This window comes from Egretta garzetta, unplaced genomic scaffold (genome assembly GCF_000687185.1).
Source record: "Egretta garzetta isolate BGI_Z169 unplaced genomic scaffold, ASM68718v1 scaffold329, whole genome shotgun sequence".
NCBI classification, from domain to species: domain Eukaryota; kingdom Metazoa; phylum Chordata; class Aves; order Pelecaniformes; family Ardeidae; genus Egretta; species Egretta garzetta.
This window is the reverse complement of record NW_009269999.1, coordinates 6050726-6064971: the sequence shown is the minus strand read 5'-3', so window position 1 is coordinate 6064971 and position 14246 is coordinate 6050726. Positions and strand designations below refer to the sequence as shown.

The window sequence follows — 14246 nt, the reverse complement described above, 5'->3', positions numbered from 1 at the left end:
CCGGGCTCTGTCTAGGCTCAGAGCTGGCTGAAGATTGCTATTTATCAGCTTTCTCCCAGCTTTTCTGCTGATCTCCAAAACACGTCCAAATCCTGCCCCTTCCCACATGATTCCCACTAACATGGGTCAGCTAGGGCAAGCCACTGGGTGCATTGTGACCCTGCTTATCAGTGGAGTCTGCTTTCAGAATGGTTTGCACATATGGACTGGCTGCTTTGGTTCTCAGTAACAGCCCTCAGTTCTGCAGGGTGTGATGTGATGCCTGGAACAGGGGGAGACAGGGTTGCGCACAAGAGCGGGTGCTGAACCAGCCTCAGGCTAGTGCCTGCACTCCTGTACAGGTCCTGCTTCCGCACTGCTCTTTGCCTCACCTCCTCAACCCTGGGCAGCTATGGGTATCTTTCAGCGATACTTCTTCCCACGATGTACTGAGTATCTAGAGCAGAGGATAAGCTTCCTGGCGTGCCTCACCCAGCAACATACAGTGAAATCTGCAGTGGTTACAGACTGGCTGTACCTCTGAAACATCCTCTGAGGCAGCAGAACATAGATGTGTCCACACAAAATACCATCTCCTCAGTCCCTCATCGACCCTCTATGCATCTCTGATTCTGTAATCCAATCGCTCCCCAGATAAATCTCCGAGGGTGGGAAAGAGAGCAGGGTCAGAATGTAGGCAGGAAATGGGAGGACAGCATGTACTTACTTGGGTGTCTGCTCCTTGGACTGTCTGGACTGACAGCACTGGGGGCTGCTTTCTCGCTGAGTCAAGTCTGAACAGGGAGAGCCCTTGGTGGTCTGCTCTCCCTTGTCTTGCTTCAGCAGCAGCCCTCCCAGACAGAGGATGCCACATGCCCCTGAGAAAGAGAGAAATGCAGAGCTTTGCAACAGAGAGGGAGGATGAGGAAGATGAGGTTTAAAATCACAGTAAGGGAACTTCATATTAGTAGGCAAAATCTTCCCATAGTGGGCATAGTGAAACTGTAGAAAAGATTTGATGTGAAAAGCTGTGGATTCTTCATCACTTTTCAGAGGGGTAAGATCAAGTCAGACAACCATCTGTCAGGACTGACACAGGTTTAGTTGAACTTGCCTAGAGCAGTCAGATAGACTGGAAGACCTCTCAAGGTCCCTCATATCTCTGACAGGCTGTGGTCAGTCAGAAGAATTCAGTCCAAGTTTTCTGGCTGCAAACACTTGTGGCTGTGTAACGCCTTCCCTCCTTACATCAGAAAGGGCTTGTTTGCATGCCAGGGGTAACTGGGACTTCACTACCAGCTGCAGGTTTGGTGTCCTTAGCAGGACAGAAAAAATGCAATTCAGTCTGTGTCTGCTCAGCAGCCTCTGTGTTGTCACAGCCATACAGTGCACCCCTGCCTGAGATGCTGCCTGACAACGTTGGCCCTGCTGCATTGTGGGAAGCTCTAGGAAGTGATCCAGCAGCACTGAGAGCAGCACGGACAGCTGAGGCACACGGAGCAGCCACAGCAACTCGTGTCTGTGCTTGCAGGTGTCCAGTCACACAAAGAGCTGGAAGGAATGAGCCTTTGCTAGAGATACCTACCCAGGCAGCAAAATAAGAGGTGTCAAACCAAAGACAGGAAGACAATGTATTCTGCTGCGAAGGGCAACACTGTGTTAACTGATACAATTCTTGCCCAAGCTTGTGTTCAGTTTTGGGCTCCTCACTACAAGAAAGACATTGCGTTGCTGGAACATGTCCAGAGGACAGCAACAAAGCTGGTGAGGGGTCTGGAGCACAAGTCTGATGAGGAGTGGCTGAGGGAACTGGGGTTCTTTAGTCTGGAGAAGAGGAGGCTGAGGGGAGACCTTACTGTCCTCTGCAACTCCTTGACAGGAGGCTGTAGTGAGGTGGGTGTTGGTCTCTTCTCCCTGGTAATGGGCAATAGGACGAGGGGAAATAGCTTCAAGTTGCACCAGAGCAGGTTTAGGTTGGACATTAGAAAAATTTTTTTCACCGAAAGGGTTGTCAAGCATTGGAACGGGCTGCCCAGGGAAGTGGTCGAGTCCCCATCCCTGGAGGTATTTAAAAGACGGGCAGACAAGGTGCTTAGGGACATGGTTGGGTGGTGGGATGGCAGGGTTAGGTTAGTGGTTGGACTTGATGCTCTTAAAGGTTTTTTCCAACCTAAACGATTCTATGATTAACACCACTGTGCCCACGCAAAAGCCAGAGGCAGGATTCTGCCCTGTCCTCTCCTGAGGGCAACAGAGCCTGAGTTGGGCAAAGATGACATTAGGCCACCTTTAAGTTTAGTTCAGATGGCAGCTCCCACATGAACAGCTGCTTGCTTGTACTCTTCTTTGTGCAAACTTCTCTGGAGCTGAGAAGGACCCTTCCCCCCTCTCGTCTTGCTAGGATATCTTCCGGACTGAGACCTGCACTGCAGAGCTGCTTTGGGCAGCAGACAGATAGGCAACACCCCTGGGTCTGTGAGGGCTGTATGCAGAGAGCAGTGTAGAGGGGTCAGAGAGTGAGCCTGACTGTGGCCTTGTGTTGAGCCAACTGGGGCACTGCCTGGTGACACACTTAGCAATAGCCTGTCCTGTGTCAAGACAAATGCATTTCTGGTTGTCAGATAAAAAGGGGAATGGATGAGGATTAGGGAGGAGGATGCAGGCTCCAGGCCAGCTAGGAGTAGCTTTTTGGCAGGCTGAAGTGTTTGAAGAGCAATGAGGAGACCAAAACTTCAGAGCAGAGCCTGGGCAGCTCTCCTGCCTAGCAGGGTTTTTTTTTCCCCTCATCTGAGCTGCAGCTTATCCACCACTGCCTGAATCCCAGCTCCTGGGATCTCTGCTTCCAGTGACAAGCCAGGCTCACGCCACAGATTTGAATGGGACAGAGCAAGCAGGGGGCGAGGGGAGCATCCCCACACAGCTCCATTAGTTCTCTTCAGACTCTTCCCTTTCCTCGCTACCACTTCGGTCCCTTCCAGCAGTGGCAGCAGGGCATGGCTGTAGGCAGCAGTCCCCCTGAGCAGCGTGGGGTGGAGGAGGGAGCCTCAGAGGTGAGACTGAGGGGAGCAGCCATGGGACCAGCCTCACAAGCAGGTGCCACATTGGACTTCCTTCCACAGAAATGGGCCTTCCTCCTCTCCTGTCATGTAACAAAGCTCTGGTACTTGGCACAACATTGGCGGGAGGCCAAAGCAGCACATACAGCTGCCTGTCAGCCTTTCACTGTCATCACGGTTGCCCTCTCACCAGCTCTCTAGCACAGTGGTGGTGCTATTCCTGGTTACACACCTGGCAGCTCTGTGATGCTGGCCACGCTGCCTAAGGAGCAACAGCCCAGCATCCTCCTCTCACTGAGCTCTAAATATAAATAAGCTCCAGAGGACAAGACCGAGACATCACTGGGGGAAGAACCCCTGCAGCTGTCCTCCAGCACTTGGGCTGCAGAGTCAGAGCGGAGCAGAGACACAATCCCTCCCGCTCTGTCATGTGTGCTCCCCACACACTGGGGGTTCGTTCTCTTTTGTACTCTGTGTTGTGGGCCTGCACACGCTTGTGTGGTGACAGTGCTAAACTTGGAAAGGCAGCCTCCCCAGATGGGGGGAAGCTGTCTGCATGGATTTTTTTTTTCTTGTCCTGTTCTTGCTGGAGTTTGACTCTCACGTTGTGCATGTTTCAGAGCTGGAGAATGGAGTGTGGTCGCTGGGGCCCAAGCTTTGCTCCATCATGGTGAAACAGGAACAGAACCTGGCTCTAGACCTGCCTGAGTCCCAGCTAGCTGCCAGCTCCATACCAGTGCTGAACCTCAACCCTCTGCAGAGACTTCCAGTCCCCGAGGAGGTGAGCCCATCTAAGATCCATCGGGAACCCGGGCTCTCACACAGCAGCACCCCTGGTGATGCGGACCCTGCCATGTGACTGCAGGGTCCTGCTAGGTGATTTAGCTGCTGAACAGACAGGAGAAGGTGATACAAAGCCCAGATACTGCATTATTTGTCATTCTTCTCTTGAAATGGCAGTCAGAGGAGCAGCACACCTGATGCTAGCTAGAACCATGTTCTTGATTCCTGCAGAGTGTAGCTACAAGACAGCTTATCCTTCCAGAGAAATCGATGGAAGGAGCATTTTCTCCAGCACAGGAGGCTTTACAATCTCTGTTAAATACAAACGTATTTCCTTGGCACAAAAGCCAAAGGCTTTTAAGCTTGCACGTGCTAGAGGCCTGTCCCCTCCAATCTGCCAGTATTTCTATAGCCACTCTTGGCTTATTTTCATTTTTCAGAGAACAGTGTCAATTAACGTGATGCCAGTGACCCCACTACACGTGAGTATAGACCCCTGCTCTGCTGCTGTCTTTTTCATGGCCTTGGGCCTCTCGCTTTTCTCAGCTGCTCACTGGAAATGGAGGTCCCACTCCAGGTCCTGCTTGCTTTTTGCTTGAAGCAGTAGGAATTATTATTTCTAAGAAACAAGAGGCCAAGTCTTTTGGTCATACCTAAGTTCTTAAGAAGTCTGTCTGTCTGAAGGAGGCTCACTTATGCCACTGGTACATGGGTGTAAGTTGGGGGCTGAGTTCAGCTGGCCTTGAGTCCAGCCATGTTGGATGGGAAGGTTTGAGCAGTCTCACGCAGACCTTGGCTATCTTGTAGCAGCTCAGTAGATAACAGTAGAGCATCTCTGGGGTTCACTTCCTTTTTTCACTCATGCTGAGCATCTTCCTATTTAAACAACCATCCAAAACAAATGGGTACTTCCAGCCAAAACTGTGCACAAACTTACTCCATTATTTACACAGCTTGAACTTGCTGTGCCCTCGAAGCTCTGCTGTGTGTGCTCAGCAGCCCTACCATGGTGCTCTCTCTCAGCTGTGTTTACAGTCTGGAGGAGTTTGCAATGTGTCTGTTTAGTGTAAAAACTCCCCCAGCCTTTGGTGGGCTGGGGGCTGGTGAGCCAGGGAACTGAGGGGCAGCATAGCCCAGATGGGAATAAATCTACTCTTTATTTAACTCTCAGTTCCCACCGATTGGAAACAGCTGCCCAGTGGCCCTGGTGAAAATCCTGTGAGCAGGACAGGGCAGTTGTTCTGTTTCTGTTTCTTTATAACCTCTGTACTCCTATTTCTAATGAAGGCAGATCAAAGAGGGACTTCCCACAGTAATGCAGAGGTTGGTTTAAATTGCACTGTCTGGGTCTAGCAAGGGAAGAATTGCCAAGGATAAAAGTCATCTCCCTTTTGGAGGTACTTGGTGCATGGCTTGGCAGCATATCCATCTGCCACTGCCTCTTCCTCTGCACACTTGTGTTTGCGCTCTGTGTGCCCAGCAACACAGACTTGAGGGGGCTTATGCTTGGACTCCTGGTTTCTGTTATGTGTGGTGAGAAGGCTGCTTTGGGCCAGAGCTGTGAGATGGGGCAGTACAGGGAGCAGGGGGGCAGCGGCTATGAACAGAACTGGTGGGAGGTCTCTGGGCAGGGGAGGTGGCAGCATCCAAGAGCTCTTTCTGCTTCTCTCCCACAGACTCCCATAGAAATGGCTCCAGCACCTGTGATCAAAGCTGAACCCAAAGAGGTGAACCAGTTTCTAAATGTACCTGCAGGTAAGAAGACAGAATTTGCTGGTCGACTTACATCCCTCTATGTTACTCAGATATAGATTATTACTACACAGAGAGGAAAGGCAACACCTGAGAGCAGAGCCATGCATACAAGGTAATACTGGGGCACAGACCAATAGAGGAGTTAGCGCTGCACTGTTCCACCTCAGATCAATGTCTGGACCAGCAGCCACGCATAGATTTGTTCAGACAGGGACTCCCAGGCAAAACAGGCTACCTCAGAGTTAGAAATATGCAACAGTGCCTTAAAATCCTCAGAGGGACTGTAGTGTTATCCAAAAACAACCATCTGAAAGTCAGGAAATTCAGGATCCAGTTTAATTTGAAAGAAACCCAAGCATCTGAAAATCTGCCGATGCACAAATGAAAGCACTATAGGAACTCCCACTGCCACAGAGAGACATTCCTTAGGCATATTCCCACCTCCATTAAGGCCCCCAGGGCTCTCCAGTACAAAGTGGGGACAGTTTTCAAGTGCTTGGCAATGAACAGAGTGACCGGAGCCCCTTTGGATCAAGTGTGCTGGCAAGTGTGTGAGCCCTGTGGTGTGTTTTTGGAAGAGCTCTTCTCTTACAGCGCTTCCTGTACTTCTGAACAGGCTATGGAGCAAAACATCACGGGCTTTGTACTCGATTTCGGTTGACACCAGAGTATCTTATTGCTTTGTAAATACCTTGAGTGTCTTGGCAAAGTCCCTGCAAGCTCTCTCACTCCTGCAGTTCCTAGTTTAGCACATTTGAGGTCAGCCTCATCTCTGTCTTGGGCAGTGCTGAGTCCAGCCTTGTTCTCAGATGCACCCAATCTTGTGACACTCATCACCCTTTTCTTTCAGTCCTGTGTTATGGCAATGCCTTTTCCTGTTGCTACTCGGGGCCCTGTACCAACAGGCTGGCATGAGAGCCATTGACTTGATCTCCTTATTTCTTAGTAGATGACCTGGTGCAGATGCCTCCAACTCCACCCAGCAGCCATGGCAGTGACAGTGATGGATCCCAGAGCCCCCGGTCCCTGCCTCCCTCCAGCCCAGCCCGACCTGCTGCTCGCTCTTCTACTGCCATCTCCTCCTCGCCTCTCCTCACAGCACCACACGTAAGGAGGCAGCAGGACATCACTGGGACACAGGGCTCCTTGGTGCTCAGAGGGGGCTGAAGGCTTTCCGAGTCTCGTGTGGGGGATCCTGTCTTTGTTAAGGTCTCCAAACTGAAATGCTCTGGCAAAGCAATGTAATGTCCTAGCACAGGGGTGTGGGGACAGGATGGTGCTCACAGGAGTGAGGAGAGGCACAATGATTCTTGCGCAATGCCCACCAGCAGCTATTTTGTTTTAAGAAGTGCTATCTTTCACCCCATACTTCAGGAAGTGGCACTGAAGGACTTTCTGAGGAGGTTAATGGAAGATAAAGGAATAACCAAGAATTCCCATAACCAGACTGGTTTTTAACCATCACCCAAAACTTCTTTGGCACCGTCCTGCAGTGCAAGTGTGTAGCCAGCCTCACCATGAAGAAGCAGATGCCCTCCCAAGTAAATGAGGAAGGCAGCTGCTGAGCTGTGCCCCTGGATCAGGCTGAGAGCAGAAGAGAACACTGCCCTGCACCTATTTGTATTGAGTCCCTAGCTGCTCTGCAAAGCTTTAAGGAGGATCACTGGGATAGAGCTCCTTGCTGATGCTGACGACTGCTCTCTGTGTGTTTCAGAAGTTACAAGGGACCTCTGGCCCGCTGCTCTTGACTGAAGAGGAGAAACGCACCTTGATTGCTGAGGGCTACCCCATTCCTACCAAGCTGCCCCTCACCAAAGCAGAGGAGAAAGCACTGAAGAGGGTCAGGAGGAAAATCAAGAACAAGGTGACTTTGCAAAAAATATAATCATGCTGTTCCCATGATTCCAGAGCATCCTCAGCTGACCAGTGCTATAGTTACCCTCACCTCCTCAGCTGCAGGGCAGCTCAGAAAAGGTGGGATCCTGCCTTTGGTGCACTGGCATGAGCCTCCCAACCCACAGAAATGGTGCCATGGGGCATCTCTGCATGAATCCTGTGCATGCAGCCATATCTGGGGAGTGTGCTTCCAGCCCAGCTCCTGGGAGTGTGTGGCCTGGGATGGGGTCCCCAAGCAAAGGCATCATGGATCAGACAAACTGACCTGGTCAGGCCTTGCTGTGGGGGCAGGGAAACAAGAGCCATTGCATGGTGCAGGATGGGTGACGCACAGAGCTTATTAGCCAGGCAGAGGCTGTGAGACTTCAGACTGTGCTTAGAAAGCATCCCATGGGAGAAATTATGAGACCCTGAATTAGTCACCCAGTGACTCAGAAGTGGTCTGGGCCAGAATCTGCCCAGATGGCCACAGCACGTACCCATGTGAGTCAGAGGCGTTCAAAGCAACCCTAAAGATACTCTCAGCAGTGAGGGGTCAGGCATACTGCAACAAATGGTTGTGGCCTACAGGCCAAAGAAGGCTGCATATCTACAGCATCCATCTCTCCCAGTTTTGGCCTGGAAACCAGTAGGAATGGCAGACTGGAAGGCAACTTCCCCATTTACCTTTAGGGTGCTGTGCGTGCAGGGAACAGACAAGATGAGGAAGCCACAAAGAAATCTCTAGAGGCTTATGATACTGATTCCTCTCTGATGGCTGCCCCCCTCACAGATCTCTGCTCAGGAGAGTCGCAGGAAGAAGAAAGAATATGTGGAGTGTCTAGAGAAAAAGTAAGTTTCTTCTTCTCAGTCTAACCTTTGAAAAAGGAGCCTTGTCCATGCACAGACCCCCTTTCTAGTGCTTTTGTCTCTGAATTGCTCAAAGACTACAATTCCTTGCAACGCTGGCTGCACAGAAGTTTGGTTTGGGATCCTGCCCCTACTCCCCTCCCTTCTAGAAATCCTCTTGCAGGATAAAGATTGCTCTAGAAACCTTGTGTTTCCAACTGCTTAGTTTGGCTGGGCCCTTGCAGAACACAGGCTGTTTTGGCTGCCAACAAGGTGGGATTTTGGGTAAGAGTCATGTTTCCCCAGTAGGAGTTGCTTCTATTTTGTCTGTCCCATAAGCAGCAGGCCCTCTGAGGGCACTGACCACAGCTTTTCCCCCTCTCTTCCCATGACAGTGGACACACAAGCATTTGATAGCAAGAAAAACCTTGCACTACAGTTATTCCCTACATTCCCTCCCCTTCCACTATTCCCTGCATGAGTTTTGTTTTTCTCCTTAAAACCCTGAAGTCCTGCTTGTATGACAGGCATAAGCCTAAGGTGACATCACATGACACTGACAGGGTAGAAGGTAACTCATGAGGGCCTGATCCTGTGATCCCCTCTGTACTAGCAGCCCCTGATGGGCATTCCCAGGCAAAGAAGAATGCCGGGATCCAGGTGGAAATTCACATTTCTATTTAAATATCATCTTCTTCCCTGTTACTAACACCACCTGAGATCAGCAAAATGGAAAAAAAACCAACCCCCAAACCCGGCCTTAATTAACTCTTCTCCCTGATGCTATTTGTTTATGTTCTCTAAGTGCATAGAAATGCTGAATGAAAACAGATGACTCAAGGTACCTTCAAGTTCTCATGCCCTTCCATAAACAGCACCTCAGCGTGCATGTGTGTGTCCAGGCATCAGAGCACATCACCTCCAGCTAATGTCCCACGCTGACACCCAGATCCGTCAAGCTGGGGCTGGGGAGTTGGCTGGCCTCGCTCAAGTGGCAGGTCCAGGGCTTTCTGTGCTGGGGCCTCTTCCCCAGATGTGGTTGTGGTGTCTGTACGTACTCAGCGGTTTGTTACGCTAGTGCATTGCTGTGACAGATGGCTTTCAAACAATGCCAGGTTTAAATGTGAACCAAAAGCAGCATTCAGTGATTTTTTTTTAATGCAACAAGTCCTTGGTCAACTTGGCTTTCTGTAAGAGCTGGTTCGTCAAAACCTGTACTCGGGCCCTTCACTATTCAGTTTGACACCTTTGCTGCAAGCCCAGTTTTTACACGGAACGCCTGGTTCGGAGGCTGTGCTGGAAACCTCCAGCAGGATCAGGCTGTGTCCCTGGCCTGCCTTCCTCCAGGCCTGGAGAAATTCCCCTTCCCTCGTCCCAAGTGCAGCCTAATTCAGTGGGAGGGAGCCTGCAGGTTCTCTGCTGCCCTCAAGTGCCTGCAATCGGAGCTGGCCCAGCGTTTGCACAGAACTGCCTGGTTTTCGTCTGCAAGGTGCACAGCCCAGGGCAGATTCTGAGAGTAGAATAGGGTTGTATTTGTCCCTTTTTTCCTTTTCCGTGCTCCTTAGAGGGGTTTGGAAGTGATGGAAATGCCTGCATAAACTTTGGGTCTGTCCTGACTTGACTTGCCTGTAACTGGGTGCTACTGGCTCTCCCAGCCTTGGGGAAAGCCTGAACTGGGAAATGCCGCACGTAACTGTCCACTTGCAATCTCATCCCTGGCTCACTGGGGCTGGCTGCAGCCAGACAGGTGAGGGACATCTGGCTCCAGGACCATATCTGCAGCTGATGGATGGGGCCACTGAGCCTCCATGCCCCGAGAGAGGCAAGGACTACAATTGCTTTATCTGTCTGGCCTTTGTAACTAATAGGCTATGGGTTCTATTCCCACAGGGTTGAGACATACACAACAGAAAACAATGAACTCTGGAAAAAAGTGGAGACCTTAGAAAATGCAAACAGGTAAGAGGGGCTAGACCTGACCCTCTGTGGGTAGAGTGAGGTGGGCAGGAAGGGAAGCCAGGGGAGCACTGGGGCAGGGGGACAAGAAGAGAAAGGCAGGCTCCCCCAGATCCTGGCAGGACGGGTGCTGCTCATCAAGGCGCTGGTTTTCAGCCCGTGGCAGCAGCAAGGCAGCTGGGTTTGGTTAGCGAGCCTGGAATGTTTGTGTTGGGACGGCCAGGCTGCGCTGCAGTGAGGAGAGGGAGGGAGGGCGGGAGGGAGGGAAGGCGCATTTCGTTTCTCACATCTCTTCCTCCTTCTCCCTGCAGCCCTTTTGGGCTCATGCTGCCCTCCCCATTGCCCTCCAGGCCTCTGGCTGTCTTCAGAGCAGCTGCACTGAGGGAGGCCCCTCACACCAGCCTCTCAGACACGCTGCTTCTGCTCTTGGGCTCTTTGGAGGAATACAAGGCCTTGGGCATAATGTGGCTGTTTCAAGTTTCTCTTGAGAAAGAGCTGAACAGGCTTGGTGAATACAGGGAAAGCCCATTCCTCTTAATAAAGGTAGAGATCCCAGCTCCCACCAATTCAGGGCAACTTCCTGTGCATGTGGTCCCCCAGCCCTTGCCCTGCCTCTTCCCCTTGCCAAGCAAGCCTGAAGGATCTCCCTCCCTCCCATCTGCTGCTGCTGCTGCTCACCTGAAAGAAGCAAGCTGCTCCCACAGCCCCAAAGCAGGCCCCTGGCTCCCTCACCCAAGAATCTGGTGAGCACTTGTGCTCCTAATACACAGACCTGGCCGACTGATCACCAAGGGAATTTGCTTCCTTGGAAGCAAATAGTGAAGACTCCTATCCCTGCAGTGGGGATGGGCAGCAGGAGCTGGAGGAGAGCCCAGCTCTGCTCCCTCTTACTGGATGCAATAGGTTTGAGCAAGGGCAGGGTCAGCTGCAGCTGCTGTTGAAGGGGAAGCTCATTTCTACAGCCCCATTTCTACCACCCCCAGCTAGAATTGAAGGGGAAAACTGCAGCCAGAGAGTCAGTCCCCACCCTACCCCTCTGCTACCCCTACAGCTCATGCAGTACTCCTTGAGGCTCTGCCACTCTCCCTCCTCTTTTAGCCACTGGTGCCGGCACCAGGGACTGTCAGGCATGGCCTGGCTGATGTGTGTGAGTAGCCGGAGCCTCCCATCTGCTGGCTACCCAGCTGCTCTCATCTGCAGGGCACAGCCAGCCACCTGGCCTCACTGGGAGTGCGGGCAGCCTCTGCTGCTCAAAAAGCATGAGCCCCACCCTGCAAAATCAGGAGATTGGCCTAAAAGCCAGGAGATTTTTTTTTTTCAAAATACGCATTGTGTTCTTTCTGTTTGGGTTTGGTTTTTGAGCACTGCCAGTGGGACGCTCTGTGCTTCTCTCCACATGTACAAGGAGCAGAAGAGGATTTGGAAAGATATAAAGCTGGGATTCTCCTGCAATCTCCTGGCTCCAGGACCTGGCATTTTATAAAAGCTCAAACATATTTGTGCAAAACAGTCAGTGCTCCCAGGGGGAAACACTCAGTAGTCTGCGTTTCAGTAATTTTCAGCCTTTGGGAACTGTGTGCTCTGTAGTCTCCCTCATTGCAGATTTTTTCACCGGCCCAGGGAAGGGTTTGGTGGCTTTTAGTAACACACCTACCACTGTTCTGTGCTTATGTGGGCCAATGCCCACATTCAGTTAAATGGGGCAGAGAGACCTTAGCACGTGTTCCAGCCAGGGCAGCCAGAGAATGAATTAATTGCTGAACTCAGGATTTGGCTTTGCCCACATCCCTCTGCAGAGTTTGCCAAGACCAAAGAAGCTGGAGGGTATCAAAACTGGTTTTTGTTTCTCTCTCCACCATATGGTTCGGGGCACAGGTCAAGTTGCAGAGTGTGTGTCTCTGAGTGAAGTGGGTGCAGATGGGCCTGTGCTCAATGTCTGACCTGACTACAAAGTTCAGCTCCTGTCCCAGAGCTTGGTTTTCATTGTAGCCCACCTCTCCATTGCTTTTGGAGATGACTGGCTGGGCTTTGAGGCACCGAGGGCTCCTAAAATGAGTGGAACATTCATAATGGTGGGTAGTTGCAGTTGTGGTGGATCTGCTGGTGAGGAGACTGAGGGAAGGTGCTGCAGAGGGTTACCACAGTGTAATGGCATCTTGGGGCTGTACCTCCCACAGTTCCTGCACACTTTATATCTCAAACTCACCCTTTTTTGGTTTTGTGCTTCCCAAGCCTGTTTGGTCAGAGAAGTTGGGCAAGATACAGCAAGGGGGAGATATATTTTTTTTCACAAGAAGGGAAAATCAGGGTAAATTATGAAAGGGGATGTGGTATTCTTGCTTCACTTACTGGCTGTTACCTCCTAATCAAGTTTTGATTTGGGTTGTTTCCTATCCTAGGACTCTGCTCCAGCAGTTACAGAAGCTGCAGGCTCTGGTAGCTGGGAAAGTCTCCAGACCTTACAAAATGGCTTCCACGCAGACTGGGACCTGCCTAATGGTATGAGCTTCATTTCCATCTTCCTTATGGGCCATGCTTCCCCAGCTTGCCTGTCTCTGCCCTCTTCTCTGCTGCCTGGCTGTGTTGCCAGTTACATCTGCTCTCTCCTTTTGTGTTAGAGTCACCAGAACTGGGCCCTGTGTCATACATACATCAGTAGTGTCGGTTGTTCGTGCAACAGCATTAGAATAATTCCTGCATTTTCACTTTCACTGTCTTGTTCTTTGGGCAAAACAGCACTTTTGCTGCTTTTCATCAGCTAGAAGACATTCAGCAAAAATCTTCAGTGAGCTTCCATCATAATGGGTAGCGTTTTCTTTTGCTGAGTTCTTAATGCTTAATGTTTAACTCAGCAGGGTGGACGAACAGTTCAAGGATTCCTCCTAGTGGGCACTACCTTGTGTTTATCAGCAAGAAATGGCGTCTGTTCTTCCTATAGGCAAGCACATTGGCATTGTTAAATCCAGCTGGAATTCTCTTCGTTTGCCCTTTTGACTAACCAGAATGATTTGGGGTTGTCTTTTGGTTTTAGTAATCCCTGTTTGCCTCTAATTTCTCATAGTAGAGGATCATGGTTAAGCAATATTGGCTTCACTGTGGAGCTTTGGGGCATAAATAGAGTCTATCACTTATTCGTCATCTCATTTTTTGCCAGGGGGAAAGTTTCTGATCCATGATAAAAATATAGCCTTCAACCCTGTGATGTCTTTGCAGGATTGTTGTAGTAGCTGCTCGAGACAAATTTATCAGAGGTTAGTTATCTGTATCTAGTTATCACTTCTGTACTGTTAACAGTCATGAAATACAAACAGATGATGAGGTGCTTGCCCTCATCAGCACCCCTCAGTGTCCTGAGGGGTTGTTTTTTGCTCTTGGTTCAAATCAGTTTCCTTGGTTCCAGAGCCCCCGCTCTGTAATTTCCAGCACTTTCTCCTTTCAAAATCTGCTCAAACTTTTTCTACTCTTTGCTGCCCCCATGTCAGACCAGATTTTAGTGACTGATTGTCTCTTCTGTTGGCTGCTCTATGGCTTCATTCCCAAGTTCTTTCCACATTTTCGGGTGTGACCCAGCTGGGCCCAGTGACTCATTGCTCCTTAATGCAGCAGCTCATCAGAGCACCCCTGGCTCCAGCAATTCTTCACTGCTACTGCCTGGAATGAGCAAGTCCAGGAGAGATGCCTTCCAGACATCCCCTGTGCTATAGGCTGATAAAATACCTAATTTAGCTTCCCAGCAATGCCTTATCTCTCCTTGTTGCTCCCTTCATTCCACGGCATCCCAGCCCACACACCAACTCTCTCAGGCTTCGTAGCTTTGAAGCATTTCAAGAATTTGTAATTTGCTTTTCTATCTTTGGCCAGTTGCTCTCATAGGCCTCTGAGTTCCTATTTTCTATTTTCACTCTTTATCACGGTAGATATGTAGAATCATCAAGCCTTGCAGCATGGGAGTGGAGCAGAGTACCCTTCTTTTTTAGCCCTGTGTCATTCCTG

At 50.5% G+C, this 14246-nt stretch overlaps 1 protein-coding gene across 1 annotated transcript in view; it reads left to right on the top strand.

Annotated features, from left to right (window-relative positions):
* The window catches only part of CREB3L1 (cAMP responsive element binding protein 3 like 1), a 25751-nt gene that overhangs the window by 7746 nt on the left and 3759 nt on the right, over positions 1–14246 (top strand). Inside the window, exons 4-10 of the mRNA XM_009647593.2 lie at positions 3656–3816; positions 5495–5573; positions 6520–6680; positions 7288–7437; positions 8242–8300; positions 10188–10256; positions 12653–12752. Coding sequence (XP_009645888.2) covers positions 3656–3816; positions 5495–5573; positions 6520–6680; positions 7288–7437; positions 8242–8300; positions 10188–10256; positions 12653–12752 — 779 coding nt within the window. The remainder of the gene's footprint in view (positions 1–3655; positions 3817–5494; positions 5574–6519; positions 6681–7287; positions 7438–8241; positions 8301–10187; positions 10257–12652; positions 12753–14246) is intronic.